This window comes from Orbicella faveolata, unplaced genomic scaffold, assembly GCF_042242905.1.
Source record: "Orbicella faveolata isolate gen_17 unplaced genomic scaffold, um_ofav_v1 contig_46, whole genome shotgun sequence".
Classification (NCBI taxonomy): domain Eukaryota; kingdom Metazoa; phylum Cnidaria; class Anthozoa; order Scleractinia; family Merulinidae; genus Orbicella; species Orbicella faveolata.
Window position 1 is genome coordinate 9,240,305 of NW_028301576.1, and position 20,777 is coordinate 9,261,081.

The 20,777-nt window shown below is 40.5% G+C and overlaps 1 protein-coding gene across 4 annotated transcripts in view; it reads left to right on the forward strand.

Annotated features, from left to right (window-relative positions):
- LOC110054999 (uncharacterized) overlaps window positions 1–20,777 on the forward strand; it is a 60,625-nt gene that overhangs the window by 35,114 nt on the left and 4,734 nt on the right. For 2 of the 4 annotated variants that reach the window (XM_089276606.1, XM_089276603.1), the window contains exons 39-71: window positions 972–1,175; window positions 1,588–1,788; window positions 1,877–2,092; window positions 2,454–2,657; window positions 2,866–3,072; window positions 3,378–3,590; window positions 3,809–4,155; window positions 4,633–4,882; window positions 4,978–5,190; window positions 5,292–5,477; window positions 5,713–5,922; window positions 6,504–6,725; window positions 7,463–7,672; window positions 7,869–8,066; window positions 8,527–8,748; window positions 8,908–9,171; window positions 9,579–9,800; window positions 10,270–10,464; window positions 10,956–11,168; window positions 11,638–11,850; window positions 12,248–12,463; window positions 13,025–13,240; window positions 13,760–13,984; window positions 14,409–14,621; window positions 15,048–15,284; window positions 15,839–16,051; window positions 16,588–16,803; window positions 17,028–17,243; window positions 18,178–18,387; window positions 19,028–19,243; window positions 19,640–19,852; window positions 20,071–20,277; window positions 20,471–20,716. In XM_089276606.1, coding sequence (XP_089132732.1) covers window positions 972–1,175; window positions 1,588–1,788; window positions 1,877–2,092; window positions 2,454–2,657; window positions 2,866–3,072; window positions 3,378–3,590; window positions 3,809–4,155; window positions 4,633–4,882; window positions 4,978–5,190; window positions 5,292–5,477; window positions 5,713–5,922; window positions 6,504–6,725; window positions 7,463–7,672; window positions 7,869–8,066; window positions 8,527–8,748; window positions 8,908–9,171; window positions 9,579–9,800; window positions 10,270–10,464; window positions 10,956–11,168; window positions 11,638–11,850; window positions 12,248–12,463; window positions 13,025–13,240; window positions 13,760–13,984; window positions 14,409–14,621; window positions 15,048–15,284; window positions 15,839–16,051; window positions 16,588–16,803; window positions 17,028–17,243; window positions 18,178–18,387; window positions 19,028–19,243; window positions 19,640–19,852; window positions 20,071–20,277; window positions 20,471–20,716 — 7,254 coding nt within the window. The remainder of the gene's footprint in view (window positions 1–971; window positions 1,176–1,587; window positions 1,789–1,876; window positions 2,093–2,453; window positions 2,658–2,865; window positions 3,073–3,377; window positions 3,591–3,808; window positions 4,156–4,632; window positions 4,883–4,977; window positions 5,191–5,291; window positions 5,478–5,712; window positions 5,923–6,503; window positions 6,726–7,462; window positions 7,673–7,868; window positions 8,067–8,526; window positions 8,749–8,907; window positions 9,172–9,578; window positions 9,801–10,269; window positions 10,465–10,955; window positions 11,169–11,637; window positions 11,851–12,247; window positions 12,464–13,024; window positions 13,241–13,759; window positions 13,985–14,408; window positions 14,622–15,047; window positions 15,285–15,838; window positions 16,052–16,587; window positions 16,804–17,027; window positions 17,244–18,177; window positions 18,388–19,027; window positions 19,244–19,639; window positions 19,853–20,070; window positions 20,278–20,470; window positions 20,717–20,777) is intronic. The other 2 variants (XM_089276604.1, XM_089276605.1) reach the window with 2 other exon arrangements.

Below are 20,777 nucleotides of genomic sequence, written 5' to 3' on the forward strand. Positions count from 1 at the left end.
TACTCTATTGCCCTGACTCTCCAGTTATTTGGACTACCCTAAAACACTTCTAAAATCTTTTAAGTTATGTCAGAAGACTAAAAGAAGCATTTGTAAACCGACTTCATCATCCATTACCAACTCTGCCAGTCCTTTTTGAAATCCATGAGATTGTTTCATTACCTTTCTTGTACGACTGACATGGCTTAGAGCCGCAATAACCAGTGCCAGCTGATCATAATGCTATATTACCCGTCCAATATTTTCTAAGTACTGAATGGTATACAATCTCCATAGCTCTTTCTTGATCACATAAAGACCTCCCTTGGGTTCTCGTTCTGTGAAGGCACAGCAGAATAAATTTACATTAGGTAGGTAACCCTGAGCTTGCTCTACAAGATGACACCATTTTTGTTGCTAATGGTGTCAAATGACGTCACTTGATCCGCCGGGTTGAATCCACTATCTTGGATTTTACTATTTTCTAAAAGTTCCCCAAAAAGGGAAATTAATACAAAATCAAGTGAAAATGCTCACGGAACGTAAACATTCAAAAATTTCTGCAATTTGATGAAGACACTGTATAAAAAATAGAGCACTGTATAAAAGTAGATTTTTGGCCACACCTACTGGGAGTTTGCGGTTACTTTAGCAAAGTCAAAAATCGTAATTACACATTTACATTCTAAAATTTCCGCAAAGGATGAACCGCTACTGAACGTTTCAATTCAACATCTTAGAATAAATCTTTTGAAAACTTTCAAAAAACCTTATGGAGGGGTGGCATCCACCTCCACCCTTGTACGTCCGAGGTTTAAATTGTTGGACCTAAGCGACACTTCTGTTTTAGCGACTCCAACCAAATAAATTCCTGAACGAGTTTTTGATGACCTGATGTGTATTCCCCAATCGGAACATGAAGCAGAAACATAGAGGTCTTTGTATCTAATAAGTTCTTCAACTGTCTTATAATAGTTTTGTTCATTACTCAGCATTTACAAAGTGTGAGAGGCAACGAGCTGATAACTCGGCCAACGCAGCACCAGGAGCTTTTATACCACGCTGTAAAGCAAATGGAAACTTTGAACCGGCACAGTGTCTCGGTTCTGTCTGTTACTGTGTAAACATCAATGGAATAAGTATTCCTGGCACCAAAGTGAACATTGGCCAAGGAAGGCCCAAGTGTGAAGATCCAGGTTGGTGCAACCTGACTTTTACTTTTAATTTATATATATTTTGTATTGATAGACTGACTGAATGACTGACTGACTAACTGACTGACTGATTGACTGACTGACTGACATAGGGACGGACGGACCGACCTTACGACCGACCGACCGACTGACCGACCAACCGATCAACTGACTGAACGATGGACGGGTGGACGGTCAGAGGGCGGAAGGACTGTCTGAGTAACTGACTGACCTGACTGACTGATTGTCTGACTGTCTGACTGTCTGACTGTCTGACTGTCTGACTGTCTGGCTGTCTGACGACTGTTTGACTGTCCGACTGACTTCAAAATTTTCCCATGCGAAAACGAGACTACACGACAAAAACCAGTGCAATACATAATTGTCATTTTGTTTATTGATTCCTTCTATAAAGACGACACTCTTAAAAAATGCGAAAGGCATGCCCAGAAAAGTCTGATAGATGGAGGAAAGTTTGTTCCAAGATGCAAACGAGATGGAACTTATGAAGATGTACAGTGTGATGGATCAAGTGGCGAATGCTGGTGCGTTGACAAGCAGGGAAAAGAAATACCTCAAACGAGGTCTAAAGATCAAGTCAAGTGCCCTCAACAGAGTAAGTGAGAGAATTAAAAAAGCCTTTTCTATTTTTTGTTTTTAAATTATCATACGATATCTAATAATATACCATTTTACGACTTTAGAAGACCCACTAACATCTTGTCAGAAGCAGTACCAGGACAGCTGGCGAAACCCGGTCGCAGGCCGTTCTGTTCCGTTGTGTAATCCGGATGGGACTTACAGTAAGGTGCAGTGTTACCTTAGCACCTGTTACTGCGTGGATGCAAATGGAAATCAAATAAAAGGCACCAGTGTCAATTCATTAAGAGATGGTCTGCCAAACTGCGATGATGATGCAGGTAAGTTTATGATATAAAGAAAAATCAATACTATACAGTGGTACGCACACTCACGGTAATAAAGACTCTTCATTCATGGTTGAATGTAATGAGATTACAAAATATGTTTGCTTCATATTAGCTATCAGCCAATTGTTCTATTAACGAGGTCATCATTTGGATGTCCTAGCACTGCTTTCGTTTTTTATCTCCATTTTAAAGTAGCGTTTTATCGCTAAGCGTAAGTTTAGCGCTGGCTAAAAATATCCCATCTCGTTATGCTTCTCTTATCTCACGCTGACAATTAAGGACGTTTAAAGGCAGGAGGAGGGTATCCAGACACAACAATCTTCATTGACATTTAGTCTACTTTTGTTTACAGTCAAACCGAAATCGGACTGTCAGAAAAAACAAGCTGAATCTCAGTCATCATCCTCTCTATCACCTCGGATCAGGTGCAAACCTGATGGTTCTTATAGTGATGTGCAATGTGACAAGTCAACAGAAGAGTGTTGGTGTGTGAACAAAAATGGTGAGGAAGTTCTGGGAACTAGAAGCCTTGGAGTCGTTAAGTGCTCTGCAACAGGTAAAGTCCTAAGTTCAACTCTATATTAAGTACAGCTTTCATAAGATGCATATTTTCTATCTCGCTCGGTTTCCTTATCAACAGTACTCCAGACGACTTGTAATAACTCTTGAACAACCAACTTGTACATACATTTTTTGGTACTTAAAGCGTTTCTTCTGTACACCGTGAATAGAATTACCTTATTACGTTTGTCTTTTGTATCCAGTTCCATTGTCACCATGCCAAGATCGCGTCAAGAGAGGGTCTGGAGGAAAGTTGGCACTTTGGAATTATGTTCCTTACTGTAGTCCGGATGGAGGTTTCCAAGATGTTCAATGCAATGCTCACACTGGTAACTGTTGGTGCGTCAACATAAATGGACTTGAGTTCACTGAGACCCAAAGCAAGAAAATACCAAATTGCGTCACTCCGGGTAAGCTAATAAACTTATGATGTAAAATCTTCCGTTGTTTCTCCTTCAAGTCCCGCTTAACCTAGAGAAAAGGTCGGATTCTGTAGTTTAACTCCGACACAGTAATAGTAGGCCAGTCTATTCGCATTACTTCTTGGATTTACGTTTATTAAGAACCTGTTCCTGGAAGTCAGTTACACGCTATGAACTGTTGAACGCGATCTTCATGATCTCCGGGTGTTCTCTTATCATATGGGCCTAATCAATTAACTAAGAGTAACAAATTAATAACATTTAATTATTTTGCTTTGCCACAATCCCTCTAGTTTGGTACACGCCATGCCAAGCACATAGGCAACAGGTTCTCGGCCCAACAGGCAATGCTCCACTAGGTGCCTATGTTCCTCGGTGCAAACCAGATGGAAGTTACAATAATACACAGTGCCAAAGTGGTGGGCCAATGTGTTGGTGTGTTGATGCAAATGGAAAGGAAATCACGAACACAAGACAACCTGGAGCTCCAAATTGCGACAAACCAGGTATAACACACGTCTGTTAATGACATTCCCACCACCATCATTCCTTTAATTCCAAGTATCCTGAATGAATTTATCAGGCTCTGTTTTTGCGATTCTCCGTATAAAGAGCATGCATTTCCGGCTTTATACAACTGAGTTAAATCATCCATGTTATTTTGCCGTTTGTAGCTGCACAAGTATTGCGTTTAACCTACTTTGGGTTTACTTGTCTCTTTCAGGAGATACCACCAGTGTACCAGTAGAACTTGGCTTCGTTTTCGATGGCTCAGGACAGATCAGTCACCCAGATTTTCTTGCCCAAATTGAAATTGCAAAACAAATTGCTGACACCTTTAACATCAGCGACGGGCTTGCCCGTGTTGGCGCCGCAACCTACAGCCCAAACAGTAGAGTTCTTTTCACTTTCAACGATCCTCTTGATGGACGAAATCGTACACCTGAGGCAGTCAAACAATTACTTGACAGAACTCCTCATGACCAGGGTGCCGCAAGACTTGGCCAGGGATTGCAAACAGTGGATTCTGATTTGTTTAGCCCCAAAGGGGGAAGTATTGATGTCTCCAAGGTAAGAAAAGGAATAGAAAACCTTACCTCTGGTTAATTAAGTTGTAACGGCAAGCAGCTTCATTCAGGCATTAATTACTACTCATTTGATCGAAAAAGCAAGAGTTATCGGGTACGTTATGTTTCTGTTTGTACTATGTTAATTTGGAATTGAGGAACTAAATCAAATCTAATCAAAACACAAGTGTTGCACACTCGTGTTCCTAAGTTCCTTAGTGAAGATGAAAATTACCTGACTTTAATGATCAGAGTTATTCCCTATTGGTATGGATATATGCACTCCTTCCCGACCCCAGTCCATTCGTCTTTTCAAAAGCGAGACAAAATTAATCATCGATAAAAATGACAAGGCGACCGCGAGCGTTTGGAACTAGCACATCAAGGCTTCTTGTAAAATATCGATCACATTTTTAGTCTTTGTGTCTGTACTAACTGGCAGGTTTTTTAATCGTTCTACCTGTATTGCTTGTTTGGACAGGTTCTGGTAGTATTTGTTGGAAGTGCCCAAACAAAGGACGACAAACAAATTCCCTTACCTAATGCTGTTGCTGGTCTTATCGCGAAAGGTGTGGAGATTATCCCAGTTGGTATGGGAAAGAACTTTGACCCAAATGAACTCAAGGCTATTGCAAGTGACCCAAAGGCTGTTTTTCCTCAGGATGCTGTTAATCCGCTGAAGAGGGCCGTCAAAAAGGCGGCTCTTGCTCCACCAAAAGATCAATTTCCAGGTGAAATATCTTTCCATTTATGTCTGCAAATTAGAAAGCTAATGTCCCTAATGGTAGATTGCACTGGTACAATAATTGACATGTTGACATTTTAGTTGCACCAGATCCAAAGGCATGTCAGCTAGAAGTAGAAAAGGCTCTTAAAACCCCTTATCGTCAGGACCGCTTTGTGCCGCGCTGCAAAGACGATGGTAGCTATGAAGATGTGCAGTGTTCAGAGTATACCGGAGAATGTTGGTGTGTTAACAGCCTTGGGGTGGAACAACGCGGTACAAGATCACAGGAATTCGTTAGCTGTCCAGGAATGGGTAAGTGCATAAAGAAATTACCTCAGCGATTTTGACAGGGCCACTGGATTACAATGAACGTTTGACTAAATTTTGCTTGTCCTCCGTACGATTTGAAACAGGCACTGATCTAACACGATGTCAACAAGAATATTTGCAAGGACGTTACAAACCTCTCTGTACTCCAGAGGGATCCTACGAAGATATACAATGCCAAGGAACTGCCTGCTTCTGCGTCAATGAGAGAGGAGATGAGATCGCACAATCTCGAACAGAGCTTCCTGTTAAACCAAACTGCACAACAGCAGGTAAATGTCATTACTTAAAAGTTGCAAATCTTATGGATGGTATACTTAATTGTTTCACGAACACTCCTAACCGAACGGCCAGTCAGGCTCAATTCAATGTTTACTGAAGACAACCTGGAACTGACTGTCAAAACTCGCTTTTTCTTTCCGTGATTAATGGAACTAATATTTCACCAAGTAAATTTCATTTGCCATAAACATAAACTGAAACAAAAAGTATCATTTCCTTTTCTAGACCTACAGCCCACGGTGTGCCAGTATCAGCATCGCCAGCAAACGAACAACGCGGCACCAGGAACATTTGTTCCTCGTTGCAAACCCGATGGGAGTTATGATGATGTTCAATGCCGTGGATCAGTCTGTTACTGTGTGGACAGGAGAGGTAACGAACTGCCCGGAACAAGAGTGAGTATTGGAGAAGGATCACCCAACTGTGCTACCCCAGGTATGACCAACGGGAATTAACTGAAACGTAATTGATATTTAACAGGTGCATCGTGTGCTGTAGGAATGGTGCCTAGATTATTAAGGGGCTTCCACTAACCAGTCAGTGTCTAGATTTAACAACGCCCCCGTGCCTGTTGCAACTCGACCAAATTTCTACTTCTCGACACGCATTGAAAACCACACCGGCCGAAAATTCGCTTCTGTGCTACTCTAACATACGCTGAAGACAACGCTACAGTCAAACGACACCAAACCAAAAAACAACGATTTTTTTTGTCGATTACTTCCTTAATAAAATTGCAATCAATCGGCGAAAACTTTGTTGTCAGAGAGAATTGTCAGACTTTTTGTATTGAAAAGTTTCTTTTCAGAAACCCTACAAAATACAGAAATACAAATCCTCCATACTATGGATGAATTCCGTTACCCAAATTGACAATGTCCTTACTATCCTAGATCAAATGCAGCTGCTAGGTGTAGAGGCACAACATGGTTACAAATCTTAGATGAACCTTAACCGACCCGATTACTTAACTTCGTATAAAGCTGTACTTCATTTCATAAAAATCATTCCCTTAGGTAAGAACCTTACTTTATGCCAGCGGCAGTACCAGGAGTACTGGAGGTATCCAGCCATGGGCCGGTATGTTCCACGATGCAAACCAGATGGTTCCTTTGATAATATACAGTGCCGTGGACCATATTGCTTCTGCGTAGATCAAAATGGAAACAGGAGAGCTGGTAGCATCATGTGGCTTTCCGTGGCAAGTAGCATAATAGGCGCCGATTGTCCAGATAGTGGTAAGAGAGAAAATGTTGTTCACTGCCTTTATAATACTCGAAACAATGGGGCAAAATAGAGTGTCCGTATTATGAAGGTGTGTCTATTGAGGGTGGTAAAGGGTATTTTCGTGATTCGTGAATAGCCTAATTTTTTTCTCGTGAAATGTGAAATGGCTTGTTTTTTCCCTCGTGAATCGTGATTCATTAGAAGCCGTGAACCGTGATTTTTCAAAATTATTCTTTTTGAAATGAGGAAAAAGTATTAAATTTGTGGTCAACAATAACAATATTGCGTGATCATGACAAGACAATAATCCCATTTTTGCTGCGCGCAGAAGAAGAAGCGGGCGAATGATAAAAACATCTAACAAGGCTGTACTTTGGGCGTAACTTTTCAAAGATCATAAGTTACGTAAGTTCGTGTCAAAAAATGTCATTTTTTTTTCATAAAACGTGAAATGACGAATTTATTTCCCGTGAATTGTGAAAGGACCAATTTATTTTTGGTGAAACGTGATCTTAAACCCCCCCTCCCCCGCCTTTACCACCCTCTCTATTATAGAGGAAGAAATCGTGAATTGAACTGCCCGCTATATAGAGTTGTCTGTATTCTAGAGGTGTACCGAACTCTTGAATAATTACAGAGACAAAACATCTGTTAGAAGGTTGTTTTATTGAAAATACTATAATAAGTCATCTTCCTTTTGGCAAAAAGTATCATTTTTATTGCCGATTTTCGCAACCTGACTTTGCAGAACAACCACTCACACCTTGTCAACAGCAGCAGGTAGATTTCTTTTCCTCTCCACCGAGCCTCGGCAAGTATCTGCCTCGTTGCAGTTCTATTGGACGTTACCTTGACATACAATGTGGTGTACAGAACGATGAGTGTTGGTGTGTTGATGCAAATGGAACAGAGATCCTACAAACCAGATCTCCTGGCCCTATCAGATGCCCAAAACCAGGTAGAGATGTTTTTTTACTCAAGTTTTCTCATGATAATGCACAAGTTAGATTAACTTTTAAAGTTTATTTGACAAAACAAAACGCCAGAAGAAACATGCAAGAAAATATTATCAACAATGAATGTTAAACAGACTCTATTAAGGGCTTAACACAATGATGAAAGCAGGATTAAACAACTGCGTTGTGTTCTTGTAGATTCTGCGCCTGCGTGCGTTGTTAATCAGGTTCAAGATGCTGGCTACTTTACACAGTTTATTCCTGAGTGCAATGAGAATGGAGACTACAAACCCGTGCAGTGTGACTACAGATATGGCTACTGTTGGTGCTCAGATGAAAATGGAAATCCTATACCAGGCACAACAGTAAGGGGCCAAGCTGACTGCAAAGCACCGGGTAAATGATTAATTTCTTAATTCTCTTTTTCATTTTACTCGAAACCAATCTCATGACTGGCAAAGAAAATTACACTCCATCTGTCTCGTGGGCAAACAAACGTATCCGTTTGAAGAATAACTGTAGATGTACCCAAATAGCAACCACCCGATCGAGGTTTTGCATACCAAGTCATCCATAAACATCATTACAACGAGAACTAGAGACGGGAGCTAGCAACATCACTCTTAAAGGCTACGTTTGAGTTCAAAAGGTATGTCTACATAAAATATTTTCAACTTCATTAAGGGTGTCAGATAGGTAAAGACCACTATGTTTTACCTGCATGACGATCCTCGCTTACCATAGCTGGTTAGGTCGCATCACATGGTAGTACAGCAGTATAATAGACTATTTTTGGTAGTCTCACAATAGCCGGACCCTTTATTTCGCTTAATCGGTTTCCTTTTCTTTTTTGCAGAAAAGTTGACCACGTGTCAAAAACATCTTCACCAGTTGACTGGTTATTCCAGTTTACCCCCATCCGGAGCCTTTGTTCCAAAATGTCGAAGTGATGATGGTCATTACAAGTCACTTCAATGTCACCGTTTCAGCTCTGTTTGCTTCTGTGTTGATGATTATGATGGTTATGTATTGGCAGGATCAGCGGGTGTTCGCCAAGCAGCAGAGTGTGCTAAGTTTGGTATGTCAACTTCCAATTGTATCAATACCAATTGTATTTTCACCTTTCCTTTTTATTCACATCGCCCTTGCTCGACGTAAAATGGATGACCTGCACTTCGTTTTGAAGAGTATTCACCGTGGCATCATTTAAATACCAATATTGTCCTCTCATTTCTAGGACAAAGACCTTCCCCACCTGCAGCACCAGGCAGCAAAGTGTATCCTCACCTAGTTGGCCGTGCACCTTGTGCACGAGCTCGCAAACAAGCTCTAGGCGCGCTTACCGTGGCAACTGTTGGAGTATATGTTCCACAGTGCAATCCTGATGGTGGTTTTAACCAGAGACAATGCCATCCGTCTACTGGATACTGCTGGTGTGTTGACGAGGCCGGAAGAGAACTGCCACGCACCCGCACCCGTGGGAAACCAACATGTGATAAAGGTATTTAACTGTTTTCATATCAGTTTATTTGCTATTTAATGGGGACAAGCAATGTGAGTTAGTATGATGAGAATCACAAGAAATCTCTTGTTTTGTTATCACCTAAAGCTGCCCTCACAGTAAACGTCTTTTTTCTAATCCCAGATACTAGTAGCTAGAAATTGAAAGTTATTAAGAATTATTGTTGGAAACGTTTCTGACCGTTATGTTCGCGTGCGATATTTTCCCCACTTTGGGGCAAGTGTTATAATCTTATCATTATAGTAATTTCTTCTTCTCGCGTCGGGCGGGGGGAGGTGGGATAAGACTAGGATAATAACGATCTCATGTCTTTAATTGTCACTCGATCTCAGTTTAAACATAAAGCAAATTAACAGTTGCTCAATGCCCTTCCTTTTCTAATTTAGATGCCAGAAATGGGACACGTTGTGAGAGGGACTTACTACGTGCTCGTGGTTGGCAAATCAATGGCAAAACAGCGGCAATTTTTATGCCAGAATGTCGACCAGATGGTAGCTATGCCCCCGAGCAGTGTGATAAATCCACTGGCCAGTGCTGGTGCGTTGACAAGAATGGCAATGAACTTGTGGGGACTCGAGCAAACGGAAGACGTTCTTGCAGAACTCAAGGTTTGTATTAATGAAATATGGTCAATTGGGAGGGAGATGACAACTTTAATTTGATCTCAGCAATACCCGCCATCTTTCATTTCAATGTCCATTAATCGAAATTAAGTCTACTTTTAATAGTTTCAACTGTTCACTCTGATAAAAAGTAGGATCAGAATGACATTTTTTCCTCTTGTCACAGTTGCTACATACTACGATAGCTCAGTTTTGTGCTAAGCGTTAGATAGACAGGACCTAGATGTCAAGAAATGGTTCTTTCCGAGAAGGCTGTTCTTAGCAAACATAGGCAACTTGTAACTTGTCGCCCGTCTTCTTGGATAAACTGTCAAAAGTACACTTTCTGTTTGTCTTTCTTTCTGCTTGTGTCTTTTCATCAGTGTTTTTAAAGGCTTGCTTGTCGTGACAACATATATTTATACTATATGGCAAATTACAGACATAATTCCTGATCTGTAACCTTTCTTGTTAGTTGGCAAGACGAAATGTGAAAATGATGCTGATGCTGCTAATGCATGGGTCCCAGCCTGTGATAAAGCTGGTAGTTACATCCCCGGGCAGTGCAATCAAGCAATTGGCAGTTGCTGGTGTGTAGATAGACTGGGAAGAGAAATTCCGAGGACTAGAGACGTTTACAGCAAAGGGAGGCCCCAATGCGACGTAACAGGTAACAATAAAAAAAAAACATTTAAAAGTACTACTGACTTACTTGAAACCTTTGAACTGTCATTGAAACTAAGGTACTCCACCAGAGATCTACAAGTACACGTAGACGTAAGAAATAATCTATAAGGTACCTTGAACCAAGCTTGACATAATGTAATAATTGATGTTAGTGCTATGTGAATCAAAATACAGGATGAACGATTCGGCATTGTCATTTGGTACCACTAGCTCTGCGTACCGAGATAACCTCATGGCCTTTGTAATTTGTGAGTTATTGAGAAGTTACGGATGGTGGCTACAATATGTACTGATATGAGGTTGTCTGTGTTAATTTAGCTATAAATGATAGGGAAAAAATCGATGGTACAACTGTGGAGATATCACCGGCATTAACGTCCCAAAAATAGTTTTATTGGCTAAATTAAAGAGACGCTGTTCGCAGTCCAGTTAAGTAACATAGAAAGCAGTATTGATATGTGTTATGTGCTACAGCTGGACTAACAAAATGCCAAAAGGAACGACAACAGAACTTGGGATGGAGTGGAAGACCAGCTCCTGGAGTCTTTGTACCAGAGTGCGAGACGGATGGAGAATATAGAAGCACACAGTGTCACGAATCATCCGGATTCTGCTGGTGTGTGGATGCAGGAGGATATGAGATCCCAAGAACTCGTACCAGAGGACGAGCCATATGTAGACCTTCAGGTAAACTGTCGTCGTCATTCAATCACTACTTACGTATTTTACATTGCTGATCACCAGTTTATACTAGCTGCTCCCTTAGGTTCAGCTGATCGGTTTTTTATCGGGATAAATAAAGATTTTATTATTTATTACTTACTTTGCCTGAACCCCATTATTGTTTAATGGATTTAACAAGCATATGGCTGACTAGGGCAGTCACCAATTCGCATAAGCCACCACACTATTTGATGAATATCAACAATTCGCAAAGCTCCTAATGTGTCGCTCCAAATCCATTGCTTTAAACTTCGAACAACCTTGAGAAATATGTTTTCAGTTTGCATTTTCTCTCCAGGTGACAGCTTATTTTTATTACTTCTTTTAATCACTCAACTTTAGGTCACTCCGTGCTGCATAATTTAATTAATAGACAAAGATTCAGAAAAAGAAAACGTAATTATTTTGTTTCGGCATCAATTTTGATCAACAGTGACCAAATCGCCGTGTCAGAAAGAACGTCAACGGCACCTCGGCTGGAGAGGCCCGTCTGACCGACCCTATGAACCAGGCTGTGGTGACGATGGTCTTTACAAGCCTTTGCAGTGTAATACCACTCATTGCTGGTGCGTAGACAGTCACGGATACGAGCTTCCAGGAACAATGAAGTTGAAAGGCTTAAGTCTCGATTGCTCCAAAGCACCAGGTAGAGTCAATGGCATCGGGCTTTGTTTTACAAAACAGTAGATGAGTTCCTTATACTAATTTAAAACCCCGATTGTCAAGCAATAGCGTTTTGATGAGCATAATTCCAAGAGTTTCACGCATCTTACACTGACCTGGGCACTATTAAAAACGTCACATAGTATTATAAAGCAGTGCATCACAGAGCAGAGCAGAGCAATTTTAGTGCAGTGCCGTGTAGTGTAATATATCTTACTGTAGTGTAACGGAAGCCCAGCATGCATGTAGCGTGGGAAAAAGTAATATGAGGTAATGTAGTACATTACAGTGCAGTGCAGTGGTGTGTGTGTGGTAGGTCAGAGTAGTGAAATATGTGATGACTAAATGAAGTATTTACCGTGTTTGTCCTGTCCACCAAGCTAAACTAAGCACGTGTCAGCGTTGGAGAAGCCGCGTTCTCAACCTACCTGGTTTCCTTGTTCCACCTGGAGTGTTCATTCCTGATTGTGTGCAGAATGGAAGCTTTAGAACAGAGCAATGCTCAGGCAGCACCGGACTATGTTGGTGCGTCACAAAGGATGGCTTTATGATTTGGACTACAACTACAAGAGGAACTCCTAACTGTATTAAGAAGGGTAGGTACATGTATAAAACTGACTCTGGGAATTTACCTTCTCTGGCGTCAAAACATCCTCAAAGTAAGATGGGTAAAACTGGTCAATATTATCACCTCCACGGAGTGGCTATTGTGTTGGTTTTGCGGAGAAAACCGGACGACCCGGAGAAATTAAATCCTGGGAGCAGGGACGAGAACCAGCAACAAACTTGACCAACTTATGATGTCTCGTCCAGGATTTGCGTCCGGGCGCCCTAAGCCCTGCACCTACTGCTATTTTAGCCTTGTTTAGTCGTGTTGGCTTGCAAGCGTTTTTTTATCTGCTAATCATGAAATCCACATTGACAGATGTTAAATGACATCATGTGTTATCAGATAACGTCACGAAGACCCAGAACCACAAACTGAAGGCTAACTGCTAAATCCGAAGTTGTTTTGATATGTCTTATTAGAACTAGAATCCAAGGGGGCTCCTACCACGCCTCCACCACCCCTTGTAGTGAAGTGAACTTGCTTGTGCATATTAACATACTTTAGAAAAACAAAGATGCAAACCACAACTTTACCATATCATATTCAGGTCCAACTAAATGTATCAAAGAACGGCAGTTAGCGAGCACAGCTCAGGAACAGAATGGAAATAGCAAAACCTTTATTCCAAGTTGTAATCCAGCTGGTGGATATGAAAGAATGCAGTGTGACAGTTCAGTTGGAGAATGTTGGTGTGTAAACAAGATGGGCGATGAGGAGCCAGGGACACGCGTCAGGGGAAACAAGCAATACTGTGATGCACCAGGTAGGAATCTCTTCCATGACTTTGCACTGTTTCGAGTGAGAAAGATGAAGTATCGTTATTTTAATGGTGGAATATTTTCGAAAACGTGAACATTGTTGCGTGAACCTGAAATAAATGTTAAACGTCTCCCGAACTTTCACGAGTTTTTCTAAAATTCTTTGGAAAAAAGGAAGAAGTGCTTTGTGATCCTAAAACATAAATATTTGTCAAAATGTTATGACATATAACTTTCCACGGATCACAACGGGACCATAGTTTTTTATTACATACTGCCAGGTAAAAGAAAATTAAAAGTGAAAATGTATAATAACGAGGTTTTTTTTAACTTAAGATGTTTACTGGACGTAAATATTCACTGCACTTTTACCCTCTATAAATAAAGATTGATTGACTGACTGGCTGACTGACTGTCTTACTGATTGATTGTTTGATTGATTGACTGACTGACTGACTGACTGACTGACTGATTATTACTGACTAGGCACCTATTACATTGGCATTCTCTTTTTATATCACCAGCGAATCTATCACCGTGCCTAAAAGAGCTGCGAAGGGCTCTGGGATATACCAACCAGGTTATAAAAGGACGTTTTAAACCACGCTGCAAAGTCGATGGATCATATGAAGAAATGCAGTGTCTTGAGTTTGGGGTTCGTAACGAAACATGTTGGTGCGTAGACAGTGATGGGAAAGAATTGGTAGGAACGCGGGTCTCAGGAAAAGCATCATGTGTCCCCAAAACTGGTAAGAAACGATTTTATAATGGCTTGCTTGCTATTGCTGCTCTTGCTTACTCTCTGGCCAGTCTAGATAAGGCTTAACGAGGCTATTTAAGGTCATTTCTTGCTGATGGGAGTCGGAACACCTTGCACACTCCAGAACAGGTAGTGATTTGGACAGCTCTTGGTTGTTCTATTTATAGCCCGTAAATGCAACTAAATGTTGTAAACATCAAATATAGGGAAGGCTAAAACCGAATGTGCCTTTATAGCTGTAAAACATGACTATATACTATATAATGTTTGTTTTGTTCCCAAAACACCGACCAAAAGCAGGCTAATCATCGTTTACTTGTTAACAAACATGATAACACTATACATGTACCTCCATGTCCTTTCAACAAAACAGAGCTTCCGAATAATGTTAGACCTTGATTTTTCGCTTGCAGCACCACCGTCGATGTGTCAAAAAGAGCGGCGCCGCGCTCTAGGTTGGGACAACAAACCAAAGGAGGGCGTCTTTGTGCCTGAATGTAAACCTGACGGGTCTTACAGTCCTGTCCAGTGCTTACGGTTAGAAGGCCCGTGCTGGTGTGTAGATAAAAACGGAAAAGAAATACATGGAACGCGAAATGAAAAAGGAAAACCTGTTTCATGCCCAGGTAGGAAAAAGGGGTATTCTAGGTATTTGTTGGGATATCTGAGCGCTAAGTCAATTGTGAGACCGTTCCAAAGGTTCATTTAATTATTTAACGACCTAATTTTGGCAACTGTGTTGTTTTTAACAGAGTAAATGGATTCTTCAGTTAACTTTGCTTGAAAAGACACAAAATTACGTGAAAACATCAACATAAGAAGACGTCAACATAGTTCATAATAAAATTATATTGTCGTGCACATGACGAATGTACACACTGCGAGCTTTCCCTCGAATCCTTGTAGTAAGGGGCTTCTGCCACCGATGCAAGCGTACGTAAACCATAGGTGCCTCTGGTTTTTAGTAGAATGGGCTATTACTAGAAGATTGGGTTCCTTGTAATATAATCATGAAATACATTTTTGTTCTTTTCTGATATGACCGTCCACAGACGACGAATTTCTCGAAGGAAATAAACCAACTCGCTGCCTGCTGGACAGAGCCCGATCACTGGCATTAAATGTTCTGCCTTCAAATGGCGAATACATACCAAAGTGTAGTGACGATGGAGGTTATCAACCAGTTCAGTGTCATGATGCCCTGGGACAATGCTGGTGTGTGGACAAGTACGGCAATGAGCTTTACGGTACAAGGCAGACGGGCGGAACTCCAGACTGCAATGATACTGGTTAGTAGTCCAGGTTTCATTTTACATTGTTCCTGAAAGTTCCAATGTTTTTAATTAACTGTGACGCACATAAATACCAGAACTAAGAACTACTTTCGATTGCCATACTGTAGGACAAATGTAAAGAAATTCGCATGCTGCTTTCAAGGCCCCAAATTATTTATATCTCTCTGGACCGAAATTCAAAATGCCTCTAGTATTGCTGAGTTCATCTCTAAACTTAAGTAACCTTTTTTGGTATAAGTGTATTTTACTTCTCTTGGTGTGCTTGTGTGTGCTTTTTTCCCCTTTTTTTGTTGTTGTCTTTTGCTCAGCTTGTTTTATGCTAAATTATGATCATTTTGTGTGCCGATGACAGCTTTTTTATTCTTTTGTTAACCCTCAGGTATCTTTTTGGTTGTCCTTTACGTATGCGTTATAGGCTTCCCTGGGCTTCCATACCTTAATTACAGATTGATATTTTGTAAATTTATCTATAAATGGCAAAAACAAACAATCAAACAAACCAAGCCAGTTTATGTACTTTATTTCATATCATATTTCTTTGTGAACAGCAGATTCCAAGTTAACTCTGTGTCAGAGAAAGAGAATGGATCTCTCCCAAGGAGTGCGCCCATTTGGCAGCTATATCCCGACGTGTTCAAAGGATAATTCATATGAGAATGTCCAATGTCACCCTTCAACTGGATACTGCTGGTGTGTTGACCAGAATGGCAAAGAGTGGCGGGGAACAAGGAAAGGCGGCAGGCCCCTGTGTGATCATACCGGTAAGATACAAACTGTTCTGGTGTTCTCGTTGTTTTCGTAGTAGTTGTTGTTGTTGTTGTTGCTGATGTTCTTGTTTTTTGTTGTTATTGGTGCATGATTACAATGGAACAAGTGGCTTCTTGACAACAAAAGCATTGCCTTTGGATATGAAGTCAGACACATGAAGCCTAAATTAAGAATAACTAAACTCGTGCTATCTTAAGTTTTTTAAGTCAAGTTTTTTATCGTTTTGCTAATTACACTGGAGTATGTTCATTATGTATGATTCGTGTCCCTATGGGGCTGGAAGGCAATTTAAGATTTTGTAACTTATACAAGAGCCACTCGAAGGCATCTCTGTCAATTTTGCCTGTTATTTTTTTCTGTCTACTCACCGCTATATTTTCTTTATGATGATGTAACGCTCACTGTATCCTGTGTCAATAAACGAGTTCCCCGCTCCGGATGCTGTGTTTATCATTGAGTGTATAACAGACAATAAAGCCTACTACCTAGAGCCTTCGAACAACGTTTTAACGCCTCTTTAAATTGGCAGCTGGTCTGACCCCTTGTTTGAAAGACCGTCTTGAGGCTTACGGTCTCGACATCGTACCTCCTCCCGGCCGTTTCGTACCAGAATGCAAGCGGACTGGAGAGTACAAAGGACTTCAATGTCATGGTTCAACTGGGTACTGCTGGTGCGTTGATAAAAACGGGAAAGAAATACGCGGAACACGCAAAAGAGGAAGCCCACCCCTCTGTTTCCAAGACGGTAGGTTGATATTGTTGTTATTGTTTTGTTAGGCATTAACCGGAAGAACTTACTCATATGATCATCGATCGATTTACGCGAACACGACTCGAAATTTGGAGTTTTCCTTCTAGAGATAAGCTGTAACGGTCTTCTTGGGAAAGCGTTTAATTTCTGACCCGTCTACCATTTAACTGTCATTACAGCAGCTTCTGCTTTTATTAAAGTTATGCTCACTTTAATAGGCAAGTTACCTCGCTGTCTCCGTGAACGTCAGTTCGCCTTAGGCTGGCATGATATTGCAGTGCCCGGACTCTTCGTCCCTGAATGTACAACGGACGGTAAATATGAACTAGTACAGTGTCACCCCTCATCTGGATTCTGTTGGTGCAGTGACAAGGACGGCCATGTGTATAGTGGTACCAAAGTTCGAGGAAAGCCAGACTGCTCCAACTTACCAGGTAAATCTAGGGTTTAGCTTCCATTGAATTGTTGAATTATTATCTTTTTTTTCTTTTTCCGCTGAGTTCAACAAGCCTGCTCTTACCAATAAAAGCAAACACTTCGCAACGCTCTGTTTGCTAGAATGAAATGTCAGTTTAGCACACTATCTGAGCTCCCTTTGATCAACTGTGCAGGTTAATTTCTAAATAATTCCAGATTCCCTCTAATATGTAGAATCAGCCAAGGGTAAAAGCGGAGCTCCTATTTCAATAAAATATCCTATCTTGGTCAACGGTCAACTTCAAGAAATCACGTGGCCTCAATGAGCCCTAAACCTGAGCCCGCGATAAAGTCATGTTATACTGGTCAGCGGATACCTTGTTTTGACAGGTGTCAGTTGACTATAACATGAATATTCAATATCAAAATGTACGCTGTAAACCTTGGCTGCATGCCTCCGTCGACCTATTAGCTTGAGTATGGCCGCCATGTTCATCACCTTTAGCCAGTGGAAATTTAATTTGATGAATAATTATTTTAACCTCTCTTACCCCGGTGAATTGCGCATATAAAGACATGAATGATCATCGCAGTTATGTACACAACTACGATGATTCAAATATATGATCTTTCATATATTCAATCGAATTGCGGATGCCTGTCAGCTGTTTAACTAACTGCGATGATCATTGATGTCTTTGCGTCTTTCTCCTCAGTTCAGCTCTACGATCTTTTATATGTCCACTTGAACTGCGCATGCCTTTCAAGTGTTGCTTTCAGCTTTATCATTGAAGTTTGTTTTGGCACAAAAATAATTCTTTGCAACAATTTTTCTTTATAAATTCAAAAGATAATCTGTAACACCTGTAGTCTGCATTACGTAGATTTGGTTGAATATTTAAACAGTGGAAAAACACGTAACTTAGCTGCTTAATAACGTTTTCATTTAAGATGACGTCAGTGCTTGCATAAAGGACCAAGTTCAAGCTAGTGCATGGTCAGCGGACTTCGCAATTGTTTTCTCTCCTGAGTGCAATCAAGATGGCAGTTTCAAAACTGTACAGTGTCAAAAATCTACTGGGTACTGTTGGTGTGTAGACCGCCAAGGAAGTGAAATCTGGGGAACCAGAATAAGAGGACAACCAAATTGTGCTGAATTAGGTACGTGAAACATCCGCCCGTTATATTTCCAATTTACCGATGGAATAAAACACTTATCACCCTCTAACACTGCCCTACGTCAATGGAATACCAACTCACACATAGCAATAAACGCATGGACTATATTGACTTTGAACAAGAACCCATTCCAGGATACCCATTTGAAACAAAACTGTTGAGGCTGATAATATTTCATGCAAACTCCCGAGACAATACAACATTTCTTAAACAAACATTTATTTTAGCACTTTTAGCATTCTTTTGAACATTCTTTATAAGTGCAGTAATTTTAAATTTATGCGATTTACTCTCTATATTCAAATTTTAACGTTCCATTTTATCACAAACTTTTGTCCATCGAAGACAGTAGACCAGCTGTCGAAAGGTTATGTTTTTAAATACTTTTTACCAGAGAACGCTATATCCTATATTATCCTGATCAATCCGCGATATTGTTACATTTGAAGCAAGTCTCTACTTTAATAATTTATCAATTGGTCTTCTGTTTTAATATTCTTTATGGTTTACCGACGTATATTTCATGTGGGGTTAGTTATTAATTTATTAATTTATAATGATCTTAATATTGCAACCCTCTTTGGTATCCAGTCTTATATTGTTTTTCTTCTTTCCCCTGCAGACAAAAAGAAAACTATCTGCGAAATGGAAAGTAGCGAAGGTGCACAATTACAGCAGACTCGTTTTCAGTTCACTCGCTTCGTCCCACTGTGCGACAGATATGGTGGCTACCGCAAAGTTCAATGTGGATCACTTGGGGAATGTTGGTGTGTGGATCGATATGGCAACGAGTTGCCAAGGACAAAGACAACAGGGATACCTTACTGTGATTCAGATGGTTAGAGTCTTTTTGTAAAGTTGTTGAGAGAATTTGATTTAGTTTTTTTTTTTTTCCTCTTATCACCGCTTCTTTCTGGGATAACAAGAAGTTTTGTTTAGTTTCGATTCACGTCTTTATTATTCTAGGAACGTAAATAGAATAGTGAGATAAAACATTAATTTTACCACAACTTGAGAGTTCGCATAAACAGAGGTCTTAAAAGAGAGACTACACTTTTCCATTTCGATTTTATGATTGAGCACTACACTGGAAACCCAGGAGAAGGTGATCAATTATGAGGTCTAATTATGCTATTTAAAGGCGTTTTAGAACTACCAGCCCATGATTTAAAGATATGATTTTTTTCAGATACGTACAGTCATTTTCACTCACTCTTTATGTCTCTATGAGCAGCTGGACTCAAGAGATGCCAGAAGGAAAGGCTTGCAGCTCTTGCATGGAGTGGAACGGCCCCAGCTGGTGTTTTTGTACCTCAGTGTACAAATGATGGCGAATATAAACTTGCACAGTGTGCACCATCCGGAGAATACTGTTGGTGTGTAGATCAGAATGGCAAACCTATTCCCAGGACACGCTCCAGTGACAAAATAAGCTGCGCTGACACAGGTTTGTCGCTATTAACCTTGAACAAACTAAAGTTCAGTTGACACCAATAATCACTGAGTTTAGTTCAGTATTTGTATTATTTAAAAACGAATACAAAAGGAATATCCCATGAACGTTGGGTTTATAAAAGAATTTTGGGAATCTTAGATATACCTGCAATGAAGGGCAACTTACTACCTGGTTCCGCCATGTTCTTTACTTTGATCCGCTTTTTCCAGGCAATTTGACTGCGTGCCAACGTGATAGACTCTATGCAGCTGGTAGATCTGGCCAATTTCAGCCTGAATGCACCGAAGATGGGAAGTACAAACCTGTACAGTGTGAGAACGGCATTTGTTGGTGTGTTGATAAGTACGGAAATGAACTTTATGGCACTAAGACTTATGGAAGTCCGCAATCTAGGTGCCCGGATAAATCAAAACCAGGTATTTATATCTCCTTGCAAAATTATTAAAAAACATGCTGTTTAGTAGTAAATGTGAACATCAGGTAGAATGTATTTTCCAATGGTAAAAAATGGAAAACGCGCACTGTGTGTTTGCCAGATGGATCATATTCATATGCAAGTAAGGCGAAAAAAAAACAAACTGAAAAGTGGTAAATGTTTATATTGTCCAGGTGTGAAGACAACCTGTCAAAAAGACCGTGACATAAAAAGGCTACAACCAGTGGTTTCAATGAAGATACCAAGCCAGTATGTAAGAGCAAGTGGTCCATGGTGGTCCACATTAAGATGCGATGTCAATGGAGGTTACAGTCCAGTTCAATGTCTCGCACGTACTTCATTCTGCTGGTGTGTTGACAAGTACGGAAGAGAGATACCTAGGACAAGAATATCGGGAACGCCCAGATGTGGGCCAATGGGTGAGCAATTTTGAGGTTTATTTTTTGTCGTAATTTCCGCTTACGTTTATGAAATGTTTAT